The 26,992-nt window shown below is 59.3% G+C and overlaps 7 protein-coding genes across 7 annotated transcripts; 6 read left to right on the top strand and 1 right to left on the bottom strand.

The window, feature by feature from the left end:
• Positions 1–150: 150 nt before the first annotated feature.
• On the bottom strand, positions 151–1,265 carry TRAVEDRAFT_26004 (lysophospholipase I). The gene is made up of 4 exons (XM_008033705.1): positions 1,023–1,265; positions 883–971; positions 544–832; positions 151–491 (listed from the first exon to the last, which is right to left on the bottom strand). Exons 1-4 carry the CDS (start codon positions 1,116–1,118, stop codon positions 267–269), a joined length of 699 nt encoding a protein of 232 aa, XP_008031896.1. The 5' UTR covers positions 1,119–1,265; the 3' UTR covers positions 151–266.
• A 373-nt stretch (positions 1,266–1,638) lies between these two features.
• Positions 1,639–4,649, top strand: TRAVEDRAFT_140401 (vacuolar protein 8). Its single transcript, XM_008035046.1, has 11 exons — positions 1,639–1,720; positions 1,792–1,875; positions 1,968–2,204; positions 2,256–2,378; positions 2,436–2,558; positions 2,609–2,731; positions 2,788–2,916; positions 2,969–3,343; positions 3,398–3,520; positions 3,573–3,731; positions 3,784–4,649. The coding sequence occupies exons 1-11, from the start codon at positions 1,687–1,689 to the stop codon at positions 4,140–4,142; spliced, it is 1,869 nt and encodes a 622-aa protein (XP_008033237.1). The 5' UTR covers positions 1,639–1,686; the 3' UTR covers positions 4,143–4,649.
• Positions 4,650–5,935: 1,286 nt separating this feature from the next.
• TRAVEDRAFT_109518 (uncharacterized protein) lies at positions 5,936–7,477 on the top strand (the record flags this gene model as incomplete). The annotated part of the gene is made up of 7 exons (XM_008035045.1): positions 5,936–6,226; positions 6,284–6,376; positions 6,440–6,632; positions 6,685–6,945; positions 7,005–7,188; positions 7,243–7,373; positions 7,434–7,477. The coding sequence occupies 7 exons, from the start codon at positions 5,936–5,938 to the stop codon at positions 7,475–7,477; spliced, it is 1,197 nt and encodes a 398-aa protein (XP_008033236.1).
• Positions 7,478–8,763: 1,286 nt separating this feature from the next.
• Positions 8,764–10,020, top strand: TRAVEDRAFT_42436 (uncharacterized protein; the record flags this gene model as incomplete). The annotated part of the gene is made up of 4 exons (XM_008034046.1): positions 8,764–8,819; positions 8,889–9,383; positions 9,437–9,909; positions 9,965–10,020. 4 exons carry the CDS (start codon positions 8,764–8,766, stop codon positions 10,018–10,020), a joined length of 1,080 nt encoding a protein of 359 aa, XP_008032237.1.
• Positions 10,021–13,975: 3,955 nt separating this feature from the next.
• On the top strand, positions 13,976–14,182 carry TRAVEDRAFT_33735 (uncharacterized protein; the record flags this gene model as incomplete). The annotated part of the gene is made up of 1 exon (XM_008033823.1): positions 13,976–14,182. One exon carries the CDS (start codon positions 13,976–13,978, stop codon positions 14,180–14,182), a length of 207 nt encoding a protein of 68 aa, XP_008032014.1.
• A 7,221-nt stretch (positions 14,183–21,403) lies between these two features.
• On the top strand, positions 21,404–22,745 carry TRAVEDRAFT_111797 (uncharacterized protein; the record flags this gene model as incomplete). Its single annotated transcript, XM_008035044.1, has 7 exons — positions 21,404–21,490; positions 21,548–21,640; positions 21,704–21,896; positions 21,949–22,209; positions 22,269–22,452; positions 22,507–22,637; positions 22,702–22,745. Coding segments are annotated over 7 exons (993 nt in total), but the record flags the coding sequence as incomplete, so codon positions are not given.
• A 967-nt stretch (positions 22,746–23,712) lies between these two features.
• On the top strand, positions 23,713–25,293 carry TRAVEDRAFT_42433 (uncharacterized protein; the record flags this gene model as incomplete). The annotated part of the gene is made up of 5 exons (XM_008034045.1): positions 23,713–23,873; positions 23,994–24,089; positions 24,159–24,656; positions 24,710–25,182; positions 25,238–25,293. The coding sequence occupies 5 exons, from the start codon at positions 23,713–23,715 to the stop codon at positions 25,291–25,293; spliced, it is 1,284 nt and encodes a 427-aa protein (XP_008032236.1).
• Between the last annotated feature and the right edge of the window lie 1,699 nt (positions 25,294–26,992).

Raw genomic sequence — 26,992 nt, 5'->3', positions numbered from 1 at the left:
GTGCGCGTACAGTGTCCCAAGAGTCGTTCCAGATGATCCACACGAAGTGACGAGAGCAAGTAGGAGCAAGTACGAGCGGACGAGCGCGTGCGTTCGCGTGAAAGAGTGACTTCATCCGCGTGGCGGTGCAATCGGCTAATTCGTCGATCAAATACAGCGACTAATGTCGAGTAGCTTCGTAGTAATTATGGGGGGCATACGGAGTTTACAACGTTTTGGGAAGCACATAGAGCACGGAAAACATATTCACTTGGAAACCATAGCAATCAACCTAGAAGTTGCGTCAACCACACAGCGAGGTCGTCCAACTCTCCGTCGTTCACAGTATGTTCCAACTGTTCGTACTTCTTGAACACTAGCTTGTCGTCCGAGATGTGTAACGATTCGCGTAGAAATTCCACACTCTCTGCACCATAGGAGATCGGGACTTCGGTATCCGGAATGCCGTGTGCCCAAAACACCGGGAGACAGGGTTCCAGCTGGAGCATTGCCTAAAAGACGTTCCTGAGTTGCAAGAATAATAACATCGTGGAGTCAACTCACCTGCCTAGATTGCTGAGGAATCCATCCCGACAGGCTCGCTACGCCTCCCAACTCTTGGAGCGTCGTGAGGGCGGTCATCATGGCCAGAGCCCCGCCCTGACTGAAACCGATGAGGACGATACGCGTAGGAGGAGTGCCGGAGCGCACTTCGGCCGTTACGAGGTTTTCAATAGTGGCTACCGACGCCGTGGCGCCAGGTTCATCATAGCAATTGCACGGAGGGAGGTTCGCGATGTCGAACCAGCTCGGTCGCCTCTGACCCTGATTATATGTAACGGGTGCGGTACGCCTGCCAAAATAAGTCAGACAAATTTACTACGTGAAATATGAAAGACATACGCTTGGGGTAAGACCCACTTCACCTCTGGCAGTAGGTCTACGACCCTCTGCAAGGTAGGAACCCAGGAATCGGCTTCCTGGCCGAGGCCCTAGGTAATTGTAGTCAGCAATGAAGCGATAGGGAAAATGTAAATGCTCACGTGAATAAAGAACACAGTCGCTGTGTGTTCCGCCCGCGGGGGAATGACGATCGTTTCGACGCGAGGTGCCAGAGAACTGCCTCCTGCGATAGCCATGCGTTTGGGGCCGGGTGGGGGTGTCTTGTGCCTCTCTCTCGCGGAAACTCGCGCATTATATGCTTGGCAATCTTGCCCACGGTGTTCGATAGTACGTAGTGCTAGAAGCGTGCGCAGCAGCTCATCGCCATGGACCCTTGCATCGCCCATGGACGCCGCAGTCAATGCAGTAACCGTTCTTGACAGCCTGTTTGCCTGCGACTCGTTCGTTCTGCCTGCGCGGGCGCGCACAGCGGGGTCGGTGACCGCTGCGACATTTTCAGCCCATCCGGCAGCTCGAAATTGCGGACGATGGGCGCGACCTGCGCAATGTTGGCTCGGACGTTGGCTACCAAGTTCACCGTCAGTGAGTCAGTGCAGCACGCGCGAGCATGCTGCGGAGCTGGATCCACGAATTGCCGTGTATGGCTGAGGCACAACACGGGCAAACAAATGACCGGCGCTGCCGGCGCTTGCCGGGACAGTTGGCCTTCGCGCTCCAGGCTTGTGTTCTCATTTCTCTGCATCGCTCCCCTCCTCCCCTCTCCCGCCTTCCCGCCGCTCATACTCGCTATCGCGGATTCTTAACATGGGTGTCGTCTCGAGCTGTTGCGAGTCTTGCTGTGCGTCGCTTTTCTCGCCACCACCTCTTGCGCTGTGATTGGTTGTGCATGGTCTAACATTCTGCGTATAGTCCGTCCGGGGAAGTCGACCTACGAGCCGCTACTTCTGGAGAACGAGCGGGAGGCGGTAGCAGATCTGTTGCAATACCTTGAGAGTACGTCCAATTACATCCATGTGCTTGCGAGTCTGGACGTATGTCCTCGATTTTGAACGTCGCGTTTACTTTGCTCTTCCTCGTTACCGCAGACCGGACTACGACCGACTTCTTCAGAGACTCTCCGCTTGCGGCGTTGACCACACTCTCCTTTTCCGACAATGTCGACCTTCAACGGAGCGCCGCACTCGCATTCGCCGAAATCACTGAGAAGGAGGTCCGCCCCGTAGGCCGCGACACGCTCGACCCCATCCTCTTCCTCCTCAGTAGCCATGACACCGAAGTGCAGCGGGCTGCCAGTGCGGCTCTGGGGAACCTCGCTGTAAATAGTGCGTAGCATTTCGGCGTCCGTGTTCGCTATTACTGACACGCAGGTATAGCTGAGAACAAGCTGCTCATCGTTAAGCTTGGGGGCCTGGAACCTCTCATCAGGCAGATGCTGAGCCCAAACGTTGAAGTGCAGTGCAACGCGGTTGGGTGTGTCACGAACCTGGCAACACATGGTGAGTGGAACATCGTTCATCATGCCCACCATCATTCACACCTCCCGGGACCGCTAGACGACAACAAGACGAAGATCGCAAAGTCCGGTGCCCTCGTTCCTCTCACTCGTCTGGCACGTTCCAAGGACATGCGGGTACAGCGCAACGCGACGGGCGCGCTTCTGAACATGACCCATTCCGGTACGCACACGACGTGTTCGGCTGAGACTCATATTAATGAATCATTTCAGACGAGAACAGGCAGCAGCTCGTTAACGCCGGCGCGATTCCCGTGCTGGTTAGCTTGCTTAACTCACCAGATACGGATGTGCAATACTACTGCACAACTGCCTTGAGTAACATCGCAGTTGATGGTGAGGAGACTTGATAGGATACCTGCGCACTTTGTCTGACCAAAGTCGATATCTAGCGCACAACCGCAAGAAACTGGCGCAGACGGAGCCCAAGCTTGTCTCGAGCCTTGTCCAACTGATGGACAGCCCCAGCTTGAAGGTCCAATGTCAAGCCGCGCTAGCCCTTCGCAATCTCGCGAGCGATGGTATGTTTAATAATTACGTCAGATTCAACAAACTCATCTCGAATGTTCGCAGAAAAATATCAGCTCGAGATTGTGAAGGCCGATGGACTTACCTCGCTGCTCCGCCTCCTGCAGTCTACCTACTTGCCATTGATTCTCTCTGCTGCTGCCTGCGTACGGAACGTGTCGATTCACCCGCAGAACGAGTCGCCTATCATCGAGTCTGGCTTCTTGCAACCTCTCATCAACCTCTTGTCCTTCAAAGAGAACGAGGAGGTGCAGTGCCATGCGATCTCGACTCTGCGTAACCTCGCGGCAAGCTCCGAGAAGAACAAGCAGGCTATCGTGAAGGCTGGTGCAGTGGAAAGTATCAAGGAGCTTGTGCTGGAGGTTCCGATGAACGTTCAGAGCGAGATGACGGCGTGCATCGCGGTTTTGGCACTCAGCGGTACGATTTTAGCTTTTCAGTGCAAATCAATAGTCAGTACTGACGTTGTGTTAGACGATCTGAAGGGTCAATTGTTGGAGATGGGCATCTGCGAGGTTCTGATCCCCCTTACGAACTCCTTAAGTTCCGAGGTGCAAGGCAACAGTGCTGCTGCATTGGGCAACTTGTCATCCAAGGGTGCGTAGGCATTTCCGCAGCAGGCATGTTCGCACCGCTGATCTTCCAATAGACGGGCGAACGACTTCTGACGACTATTCGGCCTTCAACGACGTGTGGGATAAGCCCGATGGGGGTATGCACAGGTACTTGCACCGCTTCCTTACGAGCACGGACGCCACGTTCCAGCACATAGCCGTTTGGACCATTGTGCAACTGCTTGAGTCCGGAGGTAAGGTCCCCGAACCCGGGATGCAGGGTCACGGTGCTGACGTCCTCTGCAGATCCCCAGTTGATCAGCAACGTCCGCAACTCGAACCTTCTCATTCCGAACATCCGCACCCTCGCCGAGACGCGGACGTCGACACCGACGTCATCCCTGGGCGGCACGCCTCACTCGCACCATTCGCAGAGCAGGTCGTACCAGGACACGGAGACGGGTGACGGGCAAGGCGAGATCCAGATGCTTGCGCGCCGCATCCTCGACTTCACCGATAGCGAGGGTGTCATGACGCCGAGCGCACTCGCGTCGCAGCTACAGGCCAGCTCGTTCAGCCAGCGCGACGAGAGCGTTAGCGGGCGGGACCACGAGGAGCTCCGGAAGAGCGTCCGGGAAGCGTTTGCTACGGGCTCCGGCCACTAGTGGCGTCTGAGCGTCTTTCGCTCTAGAACGTCGGATCATCTCTGGCGTTGTTCTCCGAGATCACTTGGGTGGAGGGTGTGTTGGGTGGTGGGCACCGGACAGTCCTGGACGATTCTCTTCATCTTGCCTTCAGCCCCGACTCGTTGTGTCTTCCGCTGGGTCCTGTCCCTGCATCCTTCTTCTTGCACGCATTGTCATATCCTCCGGTCCTGGTCTGTTCACAAGCTTTCGTTTGTATCGCATCTTTATTTTCTCTCCCTTCCTGGTCTCCATTATTCGATCCTCCTTCGAGCTACCCCTCCCGCCGTTCTTCCGCCGCATCCAGCGATCGTGTTGTGTTCCACATTTTCGCGCTCGCCCTTCTCCCTCCGCTCTTGAGTCTCTACTTGTAGGACGAGGTATAATTGACGCGATGTACATATATGCTCCTCCTGCTTCCTGTTCTCGGCCTCGCTTCCGCACACACCCATGTCGACACCCATATGCGCTGTAGATGCAATACATCTCTCATTCCAAACAGGCGGGGTGCAACCCCATTTTCAGCGTCCGTGTGCATCAGCGCACGACTACCTACAGTCATGCATCATACACGCCCGAGTCTCGTACCTGCCGTGCCGCGGCGTGCACACCGGGCATACTTACAGTGGTACGTGAGCTTGCTGTGGCGGTGCAATGCAGTACGCCGTGCGCTCGCGGCGCGACGACGCAAGGCGGGGGCGGAGGGGCCGCGGACACGCTACGGGGCGCGACTGCGGCTGGACTTAGGTTCGCAGCACGCGCGCGGCGTGTCCCCGGTGTGGGAGGCATGACTGTGCGTCCTCGGGCGCGAATGAAGAGGCGATGTGCACCGCTGGAGCGCTGCGGCCGTACTGAATTCCACAGGTGTATTATCCAGGGCTCCAGCTGCAGCAGAAGGAGAAGGAAAGAAGGCGTGTAGTTGGGCGAGGCGCACGGGCTATTATTGGACGGGTGGGGTGGCTTCGGTCGGGACGAGGATGGGCGTGCTGCGGTCGGAGGAAGACGGACGCGTTCATAGAGAAGCCTGCACGGCTCGAATGACCGGGATGTGCGAGTTAATTTCGGAACGCGGAGGCGACGGTGTCGGCCAATGTGCTCAGCGATGACCGACTCGCTCGTATGTCGCGGAGGCCAGCTGGAGGACGAGAAGGACAAGACGCACGATGACGGCCGTGCCGGTACCTGGATATCTGGGGCCGGTCCGGAAGGAGCGCGCGACATGAGGATTGTCGTGATGGGCGCTTAGGAAGACGTGGTTCTCTCCACAAGTTTGCGAGGCTCTCCGCCTCTCTCACTTTCTCCCCCTTCTCCCTCTCCGTCAGCGTGTACATATATCCCCTCGTCCCGCTCCGAGGCTTCTCTCTTTCCCCGCCTCTTTCTCCCTGCGAAGATCCTGCCTCACGACCTCGCACGCGACCCAGGCTGCGCCTCGCGGTCTGTTTCTCCGATCCGACCACCTATCGCCCACTTGCCGCAGACGCTCCTCGAGCTTGTCTCCCGCCAACCACCACCACACCCCACCCTCGGACGCGCGCAGGATGTACATCCACGTCCCCCTCCTCCTCTTCCTGCTCGCCAATGCCGCGCCTAGCGATGCTGCGTTGTTCTCGCGCGACTCCGAGTCCTCGCTCTCCCGCGCAGCGCGACACGTTCGCCGTCACGTAATCAAGCGGAGCACAGGGCTCCTCGACGACCTCCGCCTCGCGTACACTGGCATCCGCCTCCAGCAGCAGCAAGCACAGCAGCAGCAGCAGGTGTTGTTCCAGTCATCCAAGATGTACTGCGTGAACAACGGGAACACAGGGCTCGGAATTGCAAATAATGGCACCAGTGGGTCCAGTGCCCCGAGTTCGAGCGATACGGGTATCTCACCGAGTGCTTCTTCCACCGCCGCCTCGTCCGTTGTGTCGTCTTCGCCAACGCCGACGACTTCTCCCACAAATGCTGCAACTACCACAACGAAAGCAGCCGCAACACAATCAACAAGTCCTGCCACTGCCTCACCGACCGCAACAGGAAGCTCCTCGGGCAGCTCTTCATCGCCGTGGAAAGTTGCGCAGAGCTACGTGCGTTGTGCCTTCACCTCCGATTACGCCACAATTTGACACATTTATCTCTTATAGGAAGGTGACACTTTCTTCGACGGGTGGGACTTCCAGAACTCTCCAGACACAACGACGCACGGTGTCGCGCAATATGTGGATAAAGACACGGCCGTAAGTTTACTATATCGCCGGATATCTTGTGCAGCAGGATGTTGTGCTGACTCAGATATCCAGAACTCCTCTAATCTCACTGAGATCAACGCCGCGGGCAATGCTATCATGCGAGCGGAGACGACTGGGACTGTGTCGACCTACCGCAAAAGCATACGTATAACCTCGCAGTATAGCTACACCGGCGGCCTAGTTGTATTGGACGCCGTACACATGCCGACGGGTTGCGGGACATGGCCAGCTTTCTGGAGCAACGGTATGTTTTATCGCGAATAGTGTAATGTGCCGCAACTGACTTCTTGTGATAGGTCCGGGCTGGCCTGCAGGCGGCGAGATCGACATGGTCGAGGGTGTGAACGACTACACCAACAACCAGGTGACGCTCCACACGGCGCCCGGTTGCAGCATGCCCTCCTCGGATCCCAGCGCGTTGGGCATCTCAGGCTCTCTGATTGGCGGAACGGACTGTGCTGCTGCGGACACCGGGAACGCGGGTTGTGGTGTGCGCGCAAGCGAAACGAACTCGTATGGTGCTCCGTTCAACGCTATGGGCGGCGGTGTCTATGCTAGTAAGTTCTCTGCTAATTTCGGGTGGCACGATGCTGATCGTGCTTCTTTGCGACTACAGCGCTGTGGGACGACGATGGGATCAAGACGTGGTTTTTCCCGCGCAGCTCGATACCCTCAGACCTGTCGAGCAGTGCGCCACAGCCCACGACATGGGGCACGCCCATGGCCGCATTCGCGGCCTCGTCATGCGACCCGTTCAAGTACTTCTATCAGCACACAGCCATTTTTGACACCACGTTCTGGTATGTACCCCGTGAGCATAAGATCTGTGTTTCAGACGCTCACGTTTATTCCAGCGGTGATTGGGGAGGAGGCGTGTGGGACGCATCAGGCGTGCCCGGGCAGGATCAGAGCTGTGCCGCGCGCACCGGTGTCGCGTCGTGCTCGGACTTCGTGCTCAATAACGGCGCATCGTTCACTGAAGCTTGTAAGTGCCAGCTGCCTCAGTCTCGTTGCGCGCAGCATCTCATGAGACCTCTTTTTGCAGACTGGGAGGTCAAGAGCGTAAAGATCTACCAAAAGAGCTCATAACGCGCTTCGCGTTGCAGTTTTGCCCGGTTCCGCTACGATGTGGACCCACCGCCGACCGTCGTTCTTGGATACACAACGCCTCAGTTCGCCTCCTGTCCTTCCTAGTCCTTCCTTTGTCTGTCGGTGATCGAGCGCACGTCGCTGTCAGATCGCCGATCGTCGATCGACCGCAGTGGACGACAGGGGCGGGGCGGCGGGCGCGCCCAAATAGTGCGCCAACTGCGTACACACTGTACAACAACAAGAACGATTGGACGGAATTCTATAGAAGACGCCAGGCCGGATCCGCGTCAACCACCGACGCCGCTCACGACCCCCACGACTCATTATATCCCATCACACCATTTTACCTGGCACATTTAGCACACGACCGCGCATTACATGGCACTTCCGGCAGGACGAACGGAGAATTCAAATGGACTATCGCAGAACGATATAGCGCGACATTTTCCGGCACGATATGCATGATTTATAGAAGCCGTGCGCAGATGCCGCCGCGACCCGTGTTGTTACTTGTACTTACGCCCTGCCTGTATCATACCGTACTCGTCGTCGTTGCTCTGCATTTGCAATGTACTTATCATATCGTATGCGTATCCCCTCTTCCCTAACGGATCGTCTGCTATGGGCGCATAAATCGCCGAAGCTAGCTTCTCGCATGTCTCTGCCTGTCTCTGCTGGTGGCTGCAATGTATGGGCGTCTTCGCGTTAATTAGGTGTGAGACGCCGGTTTGATCGCCGGCTTCGATGTTGGTTTGGCGGGGCGACCGACGCGTTTCGACGCGCGCCGCCGTTTGTCCGGTGTGCCACCCCGACCCACTCACGGTGCACCTAGAGGCAGTGGCCACACGCGTAGACAACTCACTCTTGTTCTCTTGCTATCACTACCACCCATTCTACCTTCAAAACCCGCATTCAGCACACCGTCCAGTTCAGTATTTGTCAACAAGTACTCAAGGTCATGGAGTCGCCGCGCTGGGAAACACTGCCGGGATCTTCAAGCAAGCCGGGCGCAGATAGCCCGACAAAGACTACCCCGGGAAGGGCGCGTTTCCGGCGCGCACTGGCGGCGGAGCCTTCAGAGAAGTTCGTCGTGTCTGACAGTGAAGAGGAACGGCAGCGGTCAGTCCCCCCGAGTTGCGCTTTCTGCGTCGACATACTCGAGAGGCTCATGAGACTCTACTCATGTTCCCTCCTCCCCTTTGGTCTCTCTGTGCTCGGACGTACTTCTGACGTCGGGACACAGACGCGTGAAGGCGAGACGCGCCGTGCTCGCGAATGTTAATATGAATGAGCTCCCGGTGATCGAGATATCCGACTCGGAAGACGAGGACGAGTCAAGGTGAGTGCATGGTGATTCGTCTTGACCGCATTCCTGTGAAATAGAATTCTTATTCATGCGACCCTGTAGCACGTCCGTTGTCGCACAAAAGGGTGACTCCCAGGTCTCAGCGGGGAATCCCGACGGCTCTGCTCAACAAATGCCACAGGCTACACGGACGCGCCTTCTGACACTCCATGCGCGGCGCGTTGTCGTCAGTTCTGATTCTGAAGCTGAGAACGGCGATGCCGTACAGGGTCAGCCACCCGCGACCCCGCAGGCTGTGCGTCGGCGCCGACTGCCACTGGACGACGATATCATAGACTTGACGGAGTCTCCGCCCGGGTCAGATCACGAACATGAGGAGCCTCGAAACGCTGTACCTGCCATAGACTCTGCGAAGACGAAGGAGATCACGCTGCAAAAAAAGGGCAAAGGCAGGGCGGGCTCTTCCACGACGGCCCTTGCATCCGAGGAGGCCGAGAACATCATCCCGCTGTTCTTGGACGACAGCGACGATGAGGCGGAGCAGGACAACGCCCCTGATGACCCTTTTGCTCTCGACGACGGGTCCATACTTGTTCTGTACGTCCCCCTCCTAAATTGCACGAAGCTATACTGAGGATGATCATACACAGGAACGAGCCCCGCAGCGCCCGGAAGCCTATCCGGCGTCGCCTACCCCCCTCCTCCCGCGGGAACACCTCGAGTCCATTCACCCCCCTTCAACAATCGCAAACTCCAGACGACAACAACGGCCAAGACGCGTCCTCAGAAGACCAACTTGACGAGGACGTGTTCGAGCCCGTCAAGCCGAAGTCCCGCGCGACGCTCGTGCTGGAGTCGAACGCGCGCCCCGCACGCCCAAGCCCAGGGCCGAGCAAGCGCACCCCAGGCGCGGGCAAGGCGCCGCGTATGACGAAGAAACAGCAGCAGGAGGCAGAGCGAGAGCGCCTGCGGGCGTACGCGGCTGCCTTCTTCAAAGAGCTCAACGAAGGAGTCTTCGGCAGCGGCATACCGAAGGCTACGGAACTGGTGTGGAGCAAGCGACTTCTGACGACCGCTGGGCGTGCGCACTGGAAGAGGTGGGGTCGCTGTCCGTGGCTGCATTGTATGGGCGTCTTCGCGCGAGCGAGCGAGGCGTTCGGTAGACACGTGTACGGCAGGCGCGGAGTATATTGTGTGTGGCGACATGGGAGTACCGGAGAGAGCGGATTCGTAAGGGAGTGCAATGGGCGCATACTACACGGTAGTGCGTGCATATTGCACGGTGAGGCGGAGGCGCACAGAGGGTCCGCGCGCGGGACTTGGACTTGGAGAACGCGGTCGCGCGCGGGCGTCTACAGGGGACACAGCATGCGGGGCGCGGCGACGGGACTCTCTGCTTTTGACCACGACGTGCTACTGCTATATACAACGTATACCTTTGTTCATTGTCTGTCTCTCTGTTGCGCTCGACTCCCCGCCCACCTGCTGCGTCGGTTCTCCTCTCGCAGTGGCTCGCACTTGCGTGCGCAAGCTCTGCCTCTTCGCAAAGTCAGCGCTCTCAGCCGCGCGACTGAACACTGTGGCACTCACCCCATACCTGGCCCTCCTCGACGTCTTCCGACAGGAAAACCTACGCGGACGCGCTGCGTACACGTCCGAAGGTGCGTCCAAGACCGTGGCTGCGGCGGTTCACGGCCTGCGAGATTAGGCGCCGGGTTTGACATCGAGAGAGCGACGATGTGTCTCTCGAGGCTCGCGGCCACTCTTCTGCCCTCCTCTCCTGCCCGTCTCCGGCCCGCTCACGCCTCCCGGTCCGTCTCCGCTGTCTTGGCTAGCTGGTGCAGAGGCGAGAATCGAAAGGAAAGGTGCGCACCGTCGTTCACGAATGCCTGCCCGCCGCTTGTCCCCCCTTTCGCCTCGCGCCCGGTCCCTGCCCTCCGCCCGGCCCGTCCACGCGTCTCGTTTGCGGATGCATGAAGGCACGTAACGTACCAAGCTCAGCATCGCAGATTCCGACCGCTCCCCTCCCCTCGGTCTTGCTGCCACCTCCACGGTACGTCTCTTACCCCCGTCTTCTTCGTGATCCCGCCGCATGCGCGCAAAGTCGAGTATATGCGCCCATTACGAGTGCCCACCGTCCTCGCCAATTTCACGCCCGCCCGAGTATATGCTCGCGCCGTATACTGTCATCTCGGGGCGCGTACCGTCGATGCGTCGCAGCGGCAACGCGAGATTCACGATCCCCACGCGCGCCCGCGTACCTCGCCTTCGCTGCCGCACAGCCGCAGTGGTACTGTGTTGTCTCCCCGGCTCCGCGTCTGAAAGCGCCCGCGCCGCGCCGCGCACCTGCACGCAAGTCGTTGACAGCAACCTGGCCAGCTCCCGACGACCGAGCATCGTCGTCAGCCTCTTCTGCCCAGTTGCGCCCCGGGCGTGGGATCGCCGCGTGGCTGACTGGCCTGCCGCCGAGTGAGCTGTGGGAACAAGTCAATGACTGGTTTGCAGCTCGTCTACGATGCGAAGAGGACACGTACGAGTGTTGTGGTGGGATACGCGCAACCATCAGTGAGCACCGAGCGGCAGGGGTTGTGCGCTGAAGTGCATCGTGTGGGTGGGGGTGGGGTCATGTGCACAACGTGAGCATACTCAAGAATGTGCTCTCACCGATGTCATCTGCTTACACCGTCCTCCTGGCTCCCATGTATGGCTGACATTTTTGTTGTTTAAACTTGTAAGTGTGCTGATCCTCACAGCAGCGGGGGTGCTCGGTACTTACCGTTTGCAGTATACATAGTCATAGTCCACATTGGTCAATGCAAGGGCAGGGCAGGGCGGGGTGGGGAGACAGGTTAGGAGGGGGAGATGGAGGGGGAGACGGAGGGGGAGACGGAGGGGGAGACGGGAGTATGCCGGGCAAGAGAGGCTATACCAGCTCATCCCAGCAACCCGCCTGTACCTAAGTCGGTTGAGGCGTGAGAGGGACCTGTTGATTTGCAGCCAAGTGTGTTCAGTCGGGCTGGCAGGTCATTTTCTGATGTTCGTTTGTGCTAAAATGTTACCCGCTTGCTTGAATTGCACGCTCGCTTAACATTTGGGCTGTACACCACTCTAATCTTAGCTTATGATCGCACACCCTTGCTAGTCTTACGCCCAGGCCACAAAGGTTTACGCCCTCGCAAGCAGCCACATTGTGAGCAAGGTGGGTAAACACCTTGAGGAGCAGACACACTGCACCTCGAGATAGTCACCCAACCCAACACAGATGGGGCTGGACGGGTCACTCGGGTAGCCATCAGAACATCTCGTACACTGCACCATTTTGTTATGCAGCTGTCGCATCCAAATTGGCGCTGTGTGCAGCCGATTTGGTTCCTCCTGACAGTACTCAATTTGTCACCATCGGAACGGCCGCCGCAGCACCGCGTAGCCCAGCGCACCTGCCATAACCTTTCTCAGACACAGCACGTACTTGTTGAAGTGCTGATATCGCCAATACAACGCTAGCGATACTGGGAAAGGCTCGAATGAGTGATGTACGAAGTGCGGGAGAAGAGAGATGCAATAGACGCCGGATGTGAGTGCACCGCTGCGATGAATTCTTCCCGATTAGGAATGCGCGCGTGCGTCTTCCTTCGTTCCACCAGGCACCACCTCCTGCGGCTGCGGCATCCCTCTCTTGGTGTGCCGCCTCTTGTTCGCTCTGAAACGGCGTATTTCATCTGTCTAATGTATAGTAGAACATTTCTTGATCTGCGTGAACGCCCATCGCTGTCAGTTCAAGATGCACAATCGGCCAGGACGCGGCCCCGCATACAGCTGCCCGCCCTTGAACAGCTCGTGCGGCTCCTCCGGTCCCTCCGCCCTTGCCTCTGCTTCGTCCGACACCACTTTCGACGACTTCGGCCCATCTCGCACGTGTCGAGGTGGGTAGATTGCTGGGTCGACCTTGCTGCTGCCCCGCCGCCTCCCGGTGTCGTTGCGGCTCGGATGCGGCCTCAGGCCTCCGTTCAGGTGAGTGGGCGCTGCAAGCAGAGGATTCTGCTTAGCAGCATCGTACTCGGCCTGTGAGATAGGCTCAAATGTGAGGTCCCCGCTCCGTAGGGCCTGGACGAGTATCGAGATCCGGTCCAGCCCGGTCACCGTCTTGCTCAAGTCACCGAAAGCGATCCCCTTCGGCCACCCGACAAGTTTGAGGCGGTGGCGAAGGTAGATGTTGTGGCAGAGGCCGCTCACGGTCCAATGCATCGACACCTTGGGGTCCACGTCGCCGACGCGCGTCACTGGTGAGTATGTGAGCATGCGCCACCTGCGCCTCCGGAGCCGACGACTTGCTCACCCAGTATCTCCTTCAGCCCTTTCCGTACCTCGCCCCGCATCTGCATCTCCTTCCGTGCGTACTGGCCGCGGGCGGTGTCTCCAAGCGCGTGGAAACCAGACTTTGCACGGCGCCGGCGAGTCATGCTGCCTTCGAGTCAGTCCGGTGAGCACAGCGCAACTCCATGGACGGTGGCCAGAACTGACAAGAATAGTTTGCTTACGGTAGAAGGATGTAACTGGAGGGCAGCCGCGGGCAAGGTGCCACCATGGGCAGAACGACACAGCCGAAAGTAGGATGCCTTACGGCTGCAGGCGGGCACATGTGAGTGAAGTCTAAATCATCAGACAGCGATGTCAACTTACCTATCAAAGGATAGGGTCTGCAAGTGGGGGAAGAATGTGCGCACAAGTGGAGGAGGAATGCAGAAAGAGATGGGCCGGGGCAAGGGGGCAAGGGGGTGAGAAACGAACGGAGAGCACGAGCAGAGGGTGGTGAGTGCGTCCCCAGAATTGCGAAGGCACTTCGGTCGGTCCTTCATACAACATATGGCACATCACAGGACACGCCTGTGGCTCCAGACATACGGATCCATCACAGATAGGCAGGGTTGCTGCAAACGAGAATGAGCGTCCCGTTTGGTGTGTCAAACTCGGGAGACGTGCTAAGCGGCGGATATCCTTTAGCAGAAGAATCTCTTTTCCCCCGCGCATCGGCGATCTTTGCGTCCGCATCGCTACGTCCCACACTAGTCCGTTGGCGCTACACCACAGACCTCGCCGGCGGTACCCCCTCTTGATGCGATCGCGCCCTGTTTGGCCCACAAGAAGAGCGTCTCCTGCGAGCCCGGGCTATCATACGAGGTGCGTGGCTTATGGTCGCTCTCGTTCAACATCTGGACTTGCTGCGGCAACTCGTAGTCGACTGGCTCCATCTTGGCCGTCCGCCCGAGCTGCGTCACTTCAGGATAAATGCCATAGCTTCCCGTCAGCCGCCAGCGGGCATGGAGGTTGTCCGGAACGTGATTCCCGATACATCCAATGTGCCGCTCATACCCGTGGCACAGACACTCGGGTTCTAGTAAGTTTATGTTCATCGGACTGTCGCTTGTGTCTGATTACTAACTCTCATGTATTTACACGACGAGCGCAGCTGATTATAATGCCAAAAACTTAGCGACCTGGTAGCCAGCATCACTATCGGCACAGTATCAAGAATTTTTTACGACCGTCCGGTTCCAGGGCTCGTGCTGGTACCTAGAATGGCGGCCTCCGGTTTTTTGCATAACCGCATCCACCTGAGCAGTGCCATATAGGCGAGTCCGGCCGTGAGCACCGAGGCGACGGTTTTCGGTGCACGGAGCTGTGCGGTAGACAATGCGAGTGTTTCCTCGTCTCATAGAAGGCCTACGCTCACCATTGACTGTACCGTTACATCATAACAGATATAACTTTGAGGACACCGGAATTCAAATACGGTACTGTTTCCTGACACCGATGGGCGATGTTCAGTAAATCCTGATGGCAGGTTCGCGTCCATCCCCACGCGCCCAAGCCCGCCGACTCTCCGAAGACATCGCTAGCCATAGCCTTCGCCGGGACGTCGGGCCTCCTCTCCATCAGCCTGCCACATCTCATTGCACGCGCCCCTGGATACAGTTCCGGCGCCGTTCAACGGCCGAAGCGCTTAGCGACCAAGCATCTGGTGTGAGCTCTGAGACAGAATGAGTGTACGTGGTGTCCCTCGGAAGACAATCACTAGGCAAGCGATCCTGACGTCCGACGTGGTGTCGTCTCCCCCACGAGCTGTATTCTAAGAGCTCTGTGGTGATGCAATTCACTTGAGCTACGTGAGTGTTCTAGAAGAGCCTCCGCCCGCGGCTCGAGCCCACCCTCCCGCCGCCCGACACGCGCGCAGCATCTCGCATCTCGCTGGGCGGTCGTGTGTAATGGTGGGACGCCAAGCAGACGGTACAAACTCGCATCACCAGGTGTGAGTCCACTTGATAAATTCGGCTCGTGTAAATAGAAATAGGCTCGTGTAGATAGAAATATGGGTCGCGGCGCAGGCACGTATTCCGTAAATTGTTCTTGCCTCAGCTGTATCTGACAATGGGGTATGTACAGAAGGCGAAAAATCATGATTTGGTAGGGGCCATCAGAGTGAACGATATAACCAGCTAGGCGCGGCCATGACTCCCGCCGTCATACTCCCGCACCATACTGATAAGTCGGCTGTAGCGGCTGTGGTTATCATCCTCTCGATGAGCAAGACCCCAGCTTCCCGGCGCGTAGCAGACGCGGAAGTGTCTGCACACGGGCGCGCAAGTGCGACTTGATTGGTTGCGAGACTGCGGGCTGTCCTCTTCGGTCGACACCGAATAGCGGATCCGACGCGGAGGCAAGGAAGAACGCGCCTATGAAGGCCGTGCACCAGGCACTGCGGATGCTGCCATGCAGCATCGCGGTCGCGCGAGGGTGCGCAGGTTGCACGGCTTCGCATCCCACCCTAACAGCGTGTCGCCTATCGTGCCGAGGGCAAGACGTGGCCGTGGGTGCCTTCCGACGTCTCGAGCAAAGCGTCCGAGCGCGTTTGCGTGCGTCCTATGGCAGGTTACACCGTTAGAGCGGTCTGCGGAACAGGCACGGCACGGTGCAGTGTACATACTATGATATGATCCATTCTTCCATCTGTCCCGCCCCATTGTATAGCTTGTACCCACGGTTGTAAAGCCAAAATGCGATATATTGAAGCATTCCTCGCACCGCAGGGCCGTCCAAGTCGAGGCGGGTCGAACATGACGGCGGCGCCATCCATCACTGAGGGCGAGATCGCCCAAGCACCCTCCCGCGACGGCGCCGTTCCAGAGTCCACGCGCCCGTAGTGCGCACAGGGGACGGTACACGCTCGTTACGAGGCGGCACACGGGTTTCCACGACGAGTGCCGCCGTGTACGCGGTTCGCGAATCTGGGCAAATGTGAGCCCTTGGCACAAGCGGAACAGCGAAATCCCTGCGCGCACCATTCCGTACATCTCTCGCGGCGCGCGTAGCGTTCCTATACGCGCTTGTGTTGCGTTCGATGCATCGAAAGGGTCGCCGACATGCGCCGCTTACTGCCGTCGTGTCCGGTGCTTGCTGGCTCCGCGCCAGAAATACGGTCATGCCGCGAGATGACCAAAATCAAAGTGTCCGGGCGCGCCCAGAAGCAACGCGGGCTAGTACAGAGGATGCCATGGGTTGTGCGTGCCAAATCTTGGAGCGCTAAGGGACGGGAGCGTGGCGGGACGCAAGATTTTCTGTCGTTTTCCTGTTCTTGCACATGAAATCGGTCGAAATCAGCGAAAACAAACCTCCTCGGATCGCGACGAAACGCGCGGGGGACATGCACCCTGGTTCATGGGAGCGTATCGTCCTGGTTTGAAAGTCCTAGAGTGTGTCGTCGGAGCGCGAGATCGTCCACAAGGACGTCGGCCTGGGCACGGGCACCGTGCAGCACCCGCGTGGTCGACGTCTTCGTACAGCGTCAGCGTCGTCACCGACGACTGTGATGCCAACGCGAGGCTCCGGGCGTATTCTGAGACGGAGGCGAGCGCCGTAGCGGACAATGTCCGCATTTCTGTGCTCATGTCATCTGAGTATGGCGCAGTCAGCGGCGTGAACGCGCACACGAGCTGGATACGCACCGGACGCAAGCGCTGAGCGCGCCGCCCCAAACTGCTACGAGCGTGGAGGGCTCGGGGTGCGTCTAACGGCCCATCTGGGATGTTTTCGCGGACATCTCGCCGCCAGATAGCTGGAATTGGGCGTATTTGGACGCACCCGAGCGAGAACGGCGACTGACATTCTGCGTCTCGCGCACGCACCGCGTCAAGAGTCAGCAACGTGCGGTGCCAATCGAGCAGTGCGCCATGCGCCCCGGAGAACGTGAACGATGTGCCGTGGCGTGCGGGGCATTTGGACGGTCTGCACCGAAGCAGCTTCTCGAGCCACTTGAAGCGACCCAGTCTCGACGGGCTGCCGCACTGCAGAGTGCAGCATATGGCATGTGTCAGATAGAGACGCACCCTTCGTTCTCCGCGGATGCGGCTCGATCGTAGGCACGGGTGCGTCTCGGAATTTGGTGTACCAGGGGCGCTGGTAATCTACATGCATGAATGAAAGAGTCAAAACTCGGATACACGGCGCAGTAGCTATGAGCGACGTCGGATGGAGTGCGAATAGGGCGCGCCAAACGTCGCAAACGCCGTGCAGGTGTAGTAGTGTTTCCCCGCCTGGTGAACGTGCTTCATGGCGCTTTGGGGCGGACGAGTTAATCGGTCGCGCCCGCGGCTTCGCCGAGCATGCCAGCCCTTGCGCCGCGACCTGCGCGGGGCTCCCACTGTGTCAAACGCGTTCGCCGTGAGCTAGGGGCGTAGGAGAGCGAGACAACACGGGCACTCACCTCAGACGCATTCGAGGATGCCACGCACGGGGTGAGAATCGCGTCAGAGACGCGGTCGCGGTCCGAGCAATGTCCTGCGCACGCACGAATGTCTGTGCTTCGCGTTCAAGTTCGTCGTACACGGCTCTCTCGACGCTGCCTCGTGCGCACATTGCCGTCGGCGCGGACCCGGCGCACGAGTCGTATCCGCCGCAACACTCGACAAGTCCTGGACTACGATATGGAAGGTGCGTGAATTCTGCCGTCGTCGCACGTTGGCTACATAGCGCGGTACAGGTGCGTCCTGTCGTATGGCGGAAACGCTGTATCGGACTCGCCGCTCGTCGAGCAAGCTTTCCTGCAGCGTACGAGGCTGGGATGTGCGTAGAACCCGGCCCCGAGTGCAGCTCGTGTGACACTAGTGTGTACGAGCCGGAACCCACAGGCACACGCAAACTGTCAACGCGACGTTGCATAGGCGATCTGCGCGGGTTTCCGACACGATCAGCCGCTCTGGCAGTTGTTTCGAGGAGGCGGTGATGTACTCACCACGGCCAGGGGCGAGCTCGGAGTATCCCAGCACGTCGCAACCCGTCCCACCAGGCGAATCCGCCCGCGCTCGATTCGGACATGACGGCGTATCGTCTAGGTCGGTGCTTCACCCGAAACGTCCGGTGCGCCGCCAAGCGCAAATAGACCTGCCTCCAGATAGGAAGCCCGGTGCGTCGAGGCACGGGCGCCGATGGACACCTGTGTAACGTCTTCTGAGACACGCGCGCCGCCCGCAAACGTCCGCCGCTGGTGCCATTGCCGGGGCCCGGGCACGCCCCGACGACGTTGTGGTCCACCGATCATGAAGCGCCGTCCGATCAGCACGCAGGTCGTATCCACCGCCGCCTCTCTCCTGCGGCAATGGCGGCCTCGAACTGTCAGCCAATCGCGCGGATGTGGGGTGGCCTGAACGACGCAGGGGGCAGACGAGCCGGCACAGTGTTGCCTTGCCTGGCGGACGCGCTAGAGGCCGTCCCATCCCACATATCCCGTCGTACGAGTGCCCGGGGCCGCCTGCTGCTGCGAGGTCCGGGCGAAGGTGCAGGGCGGGATGGACACAGAGTCGGCCGGGGGAGCTGTCCGGTAGCTGCACAGGCAGAGCGTTTGATGACGACGGTGCTGTCACGTACGAACTACGATCGCCGTCCAGGAAACGGGCCCTCGTATCGCAAACAGGTTCTCGAGATCCTCTCGTCGCTGCCGTCGTACGATGGCAAATCACCGCCGCATCGTCCCAAAATTGAACCAGCCGGCCGCACATCGAAAACCCGCCTCCGAGTCCTCCGCGGATCGAAGGCCCGCAGCGCCCGCCTCCTCGAAGTGGGGCCAAGCGGCCGTGGAGACAGATGCAGACGACGTCGGCTCGCCCGCGCGCGGCGGACCTGGACCCACAGCACGGGCGTGATACGCGCGCACCTCCTGCCGCCAACACGGTACGCGGCGCACACGCACCGTCTCCGTCTGCACGCATCCTCGTGCGCGTTTCAGGTGGGGCGTGCTCCGTGTGCGTTATTGCCCCTGTACGCCTGCGTCCGTTTCCGCGCGACGAGATGGCGAGATGCGCGCGTCGGCGTGGAGACGTCGTGCGCGGTGGCGAGCGTGGGTAGACGGCCTGGGATGCGTGCTGTGCGTCGAGGCGGCCGCAGAACGGCGCTGTGCGGAGCCAATCGCGGCCGATGTTCTGCGCTCGGGGGTGCACATGCGTAAGTCGTCACTCGAGGCCGCCCCGAGCGGCGCCCGTCCGAGATGGATACAGCGGGGCCCATCGCGGAGCTGCCTGGCCCGTGCGTGAGTCTCGCGTATGCAGATGCAGACAGTCGATAAAAGGTGGGACGTACGGCCGATACCTCATCCCCCACCTTCTCCCCCCTCCTCCACCACCACCTCCTCTCTTCGCCTCCCTGGCCAACCGTCAACGTCGATTCCGTACCCCGGTAGCTCTGGTATTGCTCTGCACCGACGCTCGTCTGACCGCAGCGAGGAGGCCCGGGCAACCTCTGCTAATTTGGTGAGTGGCCGGGGCGCTGTCCAGATGACACAGTGCTGATGGTTGCGTGGTGGCGCTATCGTCGCAGCGCGGTCGTGTCTGTGTATCCTGTGGTGCAGATCGGGCAGGTAAGCGGACCGGCGGGGATCGTGGTGCAGACGACATGCTCACCTCCTGCGACAGGACCCACGACGTGATGGAGGACGCGCGATCCCGGCAGTAGAGATGGGCGGGATTCGTCGTCTAGATTTGTGTCGATGTCAGCGCGAGGCCGGGGCTCCGGCGACAGTACTGTAACATACATGTACACTTGAGCTGCTCTGCAGCAGAATAATCGAGACGTACGGATTCGGTTAGTGGAAACGAATGTAGGCCAAAGAGCGAGGCGAATTCGGGGCTCTAGTCGGGGGGCACTGTGCTAAGCACGTCAAAATACTGTCAGATAGCGCTGCGACGCGTGTTCCGTGTACTGCCCGCCGCGGCAAGTGCGATTTGTGCATACGCATCTAGCATGGCTATGGGCAGGGACAGGGACGGCGAGTCCAGCTGTGCCCACTAGCGCTGTTAGTAGCCTGTGTGCAATAGAACGGCGTGAGAGATCTATATGCGCAGGGTGTGAAGGTGAAGACTTGCGTGCAGTATGCATCGAGCGGGACAGGCGGCGGGGCTGCATGCACTTGGCCCGGACGGCACGAGGGAGAAGGGAGCAGCGGACGGACGGACTAGCAGCGCGCGGAGAGGGCGGACGGGTCCTCGAAAGGGCGGACGGAGGCACAGACGAGCGGCGCTGTGATGCGGTCGAGAGAGCGAGCTCTGCGCCAAAAGGTAGATCGAGCGCGGTCAAGCACGGTTAGAACGGTGGCGAGGAGGGGCGAGATCGGGAGAGAACGTGACTTTGAGCGTTGGAACGACGCGAGCTGCCCGCCAAAAACACGGTTGGAAGGGTGTGAGCGCCAGTGCGGTGGCGTCGAGTGCGTTTTGGAGGCGGTCGGAGAGAGTGGGTGAGTGGGTGGGAGAGCGCAAGAGGGCTGCTCGAGGGCTGTCTGCGCGGCGACAGACGATGACGGCATCGCACCTGGATATCCGGATGCGCCGGACCGGAGTCGAGGAGCGCGCGATCGTGGCGATGGGCGCTTACGAAGACGTGGTTCTCTCCACAAGTCTGCGAGGCTCTCCGCCCCTCTCCTCTCCCCATCAGCGTGTACATAGATCCCCTCGTCCCGCTCCGAGCCTTCTCTCTTCCCCGCCTCTTTCCCTGCGAAGATCCTGCCTCACGCGACCCAGGCTGCGTCTCGCGGTCTGTTTCTCCGGTCCGACCTCCTATCGCCCACTTGCCGCAGATGCTCCTCGAGCTTGTCTCCCGCCGACCACCACCACACCTCACCCTCGGACGCCCGCGCGATGTACATCCACGTCCCCCTCCTGCTCTTCCTGCTCGCCACTGCCACACCCAGCGACGCTGCGTTGTTCTCGCGCGACTCCGAGTCCTGACTCTCCCGCGCAGCGCGACCCGTTTACCGTCACATAATCAAGCGGCGCACTGGCCTCCTCGACGTCCGTCGCCTCGCGTACACAGCCATTTGCCTTCCGCAGCAGTAAGCGTAGTATACTCAATATATCTCGTTCCAGTCGTCGAATACGTACTGCGTGAACAACGGGAACACAGCGCTCGGGATTGCAAATAATAGCACCAGTGGGTCCAGTGCCCCGAGTTCGAGCGATACGGGTATCTCACCGAGTGCTTCTTCCACCGCCGCCTCGTCCGTTGTGTCGTCTTCGCCAACGCCGACGACTTCTCCCACAAATGCTGCAACTACCACAACGAAAGCAGCCGCAACACAATCAACAAGTCCTGCCACTGCCTCACCGACCGCAACAGGAAGCTCCTCGGGCAGCTCTTCATCGCCGTGGAAAGTTGCGCAGAGCTACGTGCGTTGTGCCTTCACCTCCGATTACGCCACAATTTGACACATTTATCTCTTATAGGAAGGTGACACTTTCTTCGACGGGTGGGATTTCCAGAACAGTCCAGACACAACGACGCACGGTGTCGCGCAGTATGTGGACAAAGACACGGCCGTAAGTTTGACATTCTGCTAGATATCTCGTGCTGCAGGATATCGCGCTGACTCAGATATCTAGAACTCCTCTAATCTCACTGAGATCAACGCCGCGGGGAATGCTATCATGCGAGCAGAGACGACCGGGACTGTGTCGACCTACCGCAAAAGTATACGTATAACCTCGCAGTATAGCTACACCGGCGGCCTAGTTGTATTGGACGCCGTACACATGCCGACGGGTTGCGGGACATGGCCAGCTTTCTGGAGCAACGGTATGTTTTATCGCGAATAGCGTAATGTGCCGCAACTGACTTCTTGTGATAGGTCCGGGCTGGCCTGCAGGCGGCGAGATCGACATGGTCGAGGGTGTGAACGACTACACCAACAACCAGGTGACGCTCCACACGGCGCCCGGTTGCAGCATGCCCTCGTCGGATCCCAGCGCGTTGGGCATCTCAGGCTCTCTGATTGGCGGAACGGACTGTGCTGCTGCGGACACCGGGAACGCGGGTTGTGGTGTGCGCGCAAGCGAAACGAACTCGTATGGTGCTCCGTTCAACGCTATGGGCGGCGGTGTCTATGCTAGTAAGTTCTCTGCTAATTTCTGGTGGCACGCTGCTGATCGTGCGTCTTTACGACTACAGCGCTGTGGGACGACGATGGGATCAAGACCTGGTTTTTCCCGCGCAGCTCGATACCCTCAGACCTATCGAGCAGTGCGCCACAGCCCACGACATGGGGCACGCCCATGGCCGCGTTTGCCGCTTCGTCATGCGACCCGTTCAAGTACTTTTATCAGCACACAGCCATCTTTGACACCACCTTCTGGTATGTACCCCGTGAGCATAAGATCCGTGTTTCAGACGCTCACGTTTATTCCAGCGGTGATTGGGGAGGAGGCGTGTGGGACGCATCAGGCGTGCCCGGGCAGGATCAGAGCTGTGCCGCGCGCACCGGTGTCGCGTCGTGTTCGGACTTCGTGCTGAACAACGGTGCATCGTTCACGGAAGCTTGTGAGTACTAACGCCCTCAGCCTCGTTGCGCGCAGTGTCTCATGCCGCATATTCTTTTTTGCAGACTGGGAGGTCAAGAGCGTCAAGATCTACCAAAAGAGCTCATAACGCCCTGAATTCGCTCTGCGGACCCGCCCGCTACTGCTCCTGTGTAGACCCACCGCCGACCTTCGTTCTTGGATACACAACGCCCCAGCTCGCCTCCCCTGTCCTTCCTTTGTCGGTGATCGAGCGCACGTCGCTGTCAGATCGCCGATCGTCGATCGGCCGCAGCGGACGACAGGGGCGGCGGAGCGGGCGCGCACAAACAGTGCGCTGACCGCGCACACATTGTACCACAACAAGAACGATTGGACGGAATTCTATAGAAGACGCCAGGCCGGATCCGCGTCAGCCGTCGACGCCGCTCACGACCTCCACGACTCATCTCATCTCCTCTCATCTCATTGCATCGCATCGCAATATTCTGCACACAACACTCGGCCGCGAACTACACGCATATTCTGGCAGGACGAATGGATTTTTCGGATGGACTATCCCAGAACGATATAGCACGACATTTTCCGGGGTGATGTGCACGAATTATAGAGGCCGTGCGGAAATGCCGCACGGCGTGTTGTTACTTGTACTTACGCCCTGCCTGTATCATACCGGACTCGTTGTCGTTGCTCTGCATTTGCAATGTACTTATCGTATCGTATGCGTATCCCCTCTTCCCTAACGGATCGTCTGCTATGAGTGCATAAATCGCCGAAGCTAGCTTCTCGCATGTCTCTGCCTGTCTCTGCTGGTGGCTGCAATGTATGGGCGTCTTCGCGTCAATTAGGTGTGAGACGCCGGTTTGATCGCCGGCTTCGATGTTGGTTTGGCGGGGCGACCGACGCGTCTCGACGCGCGCCGCCGTTTGTCCGGTGTGCCACCCCGACCCACTCACGGTGCACCTAGAGGCAGTGGCCACACGCGTAGACAACTCACTCTTGTTCTCTTACTATCACTATATACCACCCATTCTACCTTCAAAACCCGCATTCAGCACACCGTCCAGTTCAGTATTTGTCAAGAAGTACTCAAGGTCATGGAGTCGCCGCGCTGGGAAACACTGCCGGGATCTTCAAGCAAGCCGGGCGCAGATAGCCCGACAAAGACTACCCCGGGAAGGGCGCGTTTCCGGCGCGCACTGGCGGCGGAGCCTTCAGAGAAGTTCGTCGTGTCTGACAGTGAAGAGGAACGGCAGCGGTCAGTCCCCCTTGTGCTTTCTGGGTGTGCATACTCGAGAGACTCATGATCTTTCTACCTATGTTGCCTCCTATGCTCTTGTTTTTTGGACTCGAACATAATTCTAACGCTGGGACGCAGACGCGTGAAGGCGAGACGCGCCGTGCTCGCCAACGTTAACATGAATGAGCTCCCGGTGATCGAGATATCCGACTCGGAAGACGAGGACGAGTCAAGGTGAGTGCATCGTGATTCGTCTTGGCCGCATTCCTGTGAAATAGAATTCATATTCATGCGACCCTGTAGCACGTCCGTTGTCGCACAAAAGGGTGACACCCAGGTCTCAGCGGGGAATCCCGACGGCTGTGCTCAACAAACGCCACAGGCTACGCGCATACGCCTTCTAACACTCCACGCGCGACGCGTAGTTGTCAGCTCTGATTCTGAGGTTGAGAATGGTGACGTCAAACAGGGTCGGCCACCCGCGACCACTCAGGCAGCGCCCCGGCGGAGGCTGCCACTGGACGACGATGTCATAGACCTGACGGAGACTCCGCCCGGGTCAGATCACGAACAAGAGGAGCCTCGAGACCCTGGACCTGCCGAAGAATTTGCGGAGGCGAAGGAGAACGTATTGGAAAAGAAGGGCAAGGGCCGAGCGGGCTCTTCCACGACGTTCCTTGCATCTGAAGAGGCTGAGAACATGATCCCCCTGTTCTTAGACGATGACAGCGACGACGAGGCAGAGCAGGACAACGCCCCTGATGACCCGTTTGCGCTCGACGACGGTTCCATACTCGTTTTGTACGTCCTTCCCCCAGACTATCTAGGACCGTACTGAAGAGGACTATGGCTAGGAACGAGCCCCGCAGCGCCCGGAAGCCCATCCGGCGCCGCCCGCCCCCCTCGTCTCGCGGGAACACCTCGAGTCCCTTCACGCCTCTCCGACAATCGCAAACTCCGGATGACAACAACGGCCAAGACGCGTCCTCCGAAGACCAACTTGACGAGGATGTGTTCGAGCCTGTCAAGCCGAAGTCCCGCGCGACGCTCGTGCTGGAGTCGAACGCGCGCCCCGCACGCCCAAGCCCAGGGCCGAGCAAGCGCACCCCAGGCGCGGACAAGGCGCCGCGTATGACGAAGAAACAGCAGCAGGAGGCAGAGCGAGAGCGTCTGCGAGCGTACGCGGCTGCCTTCTTCAAAGAGCTCAACGAAGGAGTCTTTGGCAGCGGCATACCGGAGGCTACGGAACTGGTGTGGAGCAAGCGGCTTCTGACGACCGCTGGGCGTGCGCACTGGAAGAGGTGGGGTCGCTGTCCGTGGCTGCATTGTATGGGCGTCTTCGCGCGAGCGAGCGAGGCGTTCGGTAGACACGTGTACGGTAGGCGCGGAGTATATTCTGTGTGGCGACATGGGAGTACCGGAGAGAGCGGATTCGTAAGGGAGTGCAATGGGCGCATACTACACGGTAGTGCGTGCATATTGCACGGTGAGGCGGAGGCGCACAGAGGGTCCGCGCGCGGGACTTGGACTTGGAGAACGCGGTCGCGCGCGGGCGTCTACAGGGCACACAGCATGCGGGGCGTGGCGACGGGACTCTCTGCGTTTGACCACGACGTGCTACTGCTATATACAACGTATACCTTTGTTCATTGTCTGTCTCTCTGTTGCGCTCGACTCCCCGCCCACCTGCTGCGTCGGTTCTCCTCTCGCAGTGGCTCGCACTTGCGTGCGCAAGCTCTGCCTCTTCGCAAAGTCAGCGCTCTCAGCCGCGCGACTTAACACTGTGGCACTCACCCCATACCTGGCCCTCCTCGACGTCTTCCGACAGGAAAACCTACGCGGACGCGCTGCGTACACGTCCGAAGGTGCGTCCAAGACCGTGGCTGCGGCGGTTCACGACCTGCGAGATTAGGCGCCGCTTTTGACATCGAGAGAGCGACGATGTGTCTCTCGAGTCTCGCGGCCACTCTGCTTTCCTCTGCCCTCCTCTCCTGCCCGTCTCCGGCCCGCTCACGCCTCCCGGTCCGTCTCCGCCGTCTTGGCTAGCTGGTGCAGAGGCGAGAATCGAAAGGAAAGGTGCGCACCGTCGTTCACGAATGCCTGCCCGCCGCTTGCCCCCCCTTTCGCCTCGCACCCGGTCCCTGCCCTCCGCCCGGCCCGTCCACGCGTCTCGTTTGCGGATGCAGGAAGGCACGTAACGTACCAAGCTCAGCATCGCAGATTCCGACCACTCCCCTCCCCTCGGTCTTGCTGCCACCTCCACGGTACGTCTCTTACCCCCGTCTTCTTCGTGATCCCGCCGCATGCGCGCAAAGTCGAGTATATGCGCCCATTACGAGTGCCCACCGTCTTCTACGACCCGCATGCGCCACGACGGCCTCGCCAATTTCACGCCCGCCCGAGTATATGCTCGCACCGTATACTGTCATCTCGGGGCGCGTACCGTCGATGTGTTGCAGCGGCAACGCGAGATTCACAATCCCCGCGCGCGCGCCCGCGTACCTCGCCTTCGCTGCCGCACAGCCGCAGTGGTACTGTGTTGTCTCCCCGGCTCCGCGTCTGAAAGCGCCCGCGCCGCACAGCGCGCCTGCACGCAAGTCGTTGACAGCAACCTGGCCAGCTCCCGACGACCAAGCATCATCGTCAGCCTCTTCTGCCCAGTTGTGCCCCGGGCGTGGGATCGCCGCGTGGCTGACTGGCCGGCCGCCGAGTGAGCTGTGGGAACAAGTCAATGACTGGTTTGCAGCTCGTCTACGATGCGAAGAGGACACGTACGAGTGTTGTGGTGGGATACGCGCGACCATCAGTGAGCACCGAGCAGCAGCGGTTGCGTGCTTGAGTGCGTTGTGTGGGTGGGGGCAGGATGATGTGTACAACGTGAGCAAATGACAGAAGCTTGTCGGTGGGTCCATGTCGGAGGGTCCATGTCCTGTAAATACACCATGATGCACACTGTGAAGGGATACATATACTCAAGAATGTGCTCTCACCGATGTCATCTGCTTGCACCATCCTCCTGGCCCCCACGTACAGCTGACATTTTTGTTGTTTGAACTTGTAAGTGTGCTGATCCGCACAGCGGCGGGGGTGCTCGGTACTCACCATTTGCAGTATACATAGCCATAGCAGGCATTGGT

This window comes from Trametes versicolor (genome assembly GCF_000271585.1).
Source record: "Trametes versicolor FP-101664 SS1 unplaced genomic scaffold TRAVEscaffold_1, whole genome shotgun sequence".
In the NCBI taxonomy this organism is placed as follows: domain Eukaryota; kingdom Fungi; phylum Basidiomycota; class Agaricomycetes; order Polyporales; family Polyporaceae; genus Trametes; species Trametes versicolor.
Note: the sequence above shows the minus strand (reverse complement) of the source record. Positions and strands in the feature narration are given on the sequence as shown.

Coding starts and splice junctions, on each gene's coding strand:
- TRAVEDRAFT_26004 (XM_008033705.1), bottom strand. CDS start 1,118: ATGGCTATCGCAGGAGGCAGTTCTCTGGCACCTCGCGTCGAAACGATC. Junction 972..1,022: donor CGACTGTGTTCTTTATTCAC/GTGAGCATTTAC, acceptor ACAATTACCTAG/GGCCTCGGCCAGGAAGCCGA. Junction 492..543: donor TTCCTCAGCAATCTAGGCAG/GTGAGTTGACTC, acceptor AACGTCTTTTAG/GCAATGCTCCAGCTGGAACC.
- TRAVEDRAFT_140401 (XM_008035046.1), top strand. CDS start 1,687: ATGGGTGTCGTCTCGAGCTGTTGCGAGTCTTGCT. Junction 3,344..3,397: donor CGCGGTTTTGGCACTCAGCG/GTACGATTTTAG, acceptor ACGTTGTGTTAG/ACGATCTGAAGGGTCAATTG. Junction 3,521..3,572: donor GGGCAACTTGTCATCCAAGG/GTGCGTAGGCAT, acceptor ATCTTCCAATAG/ACGGGCGAACGACTTCTGAC.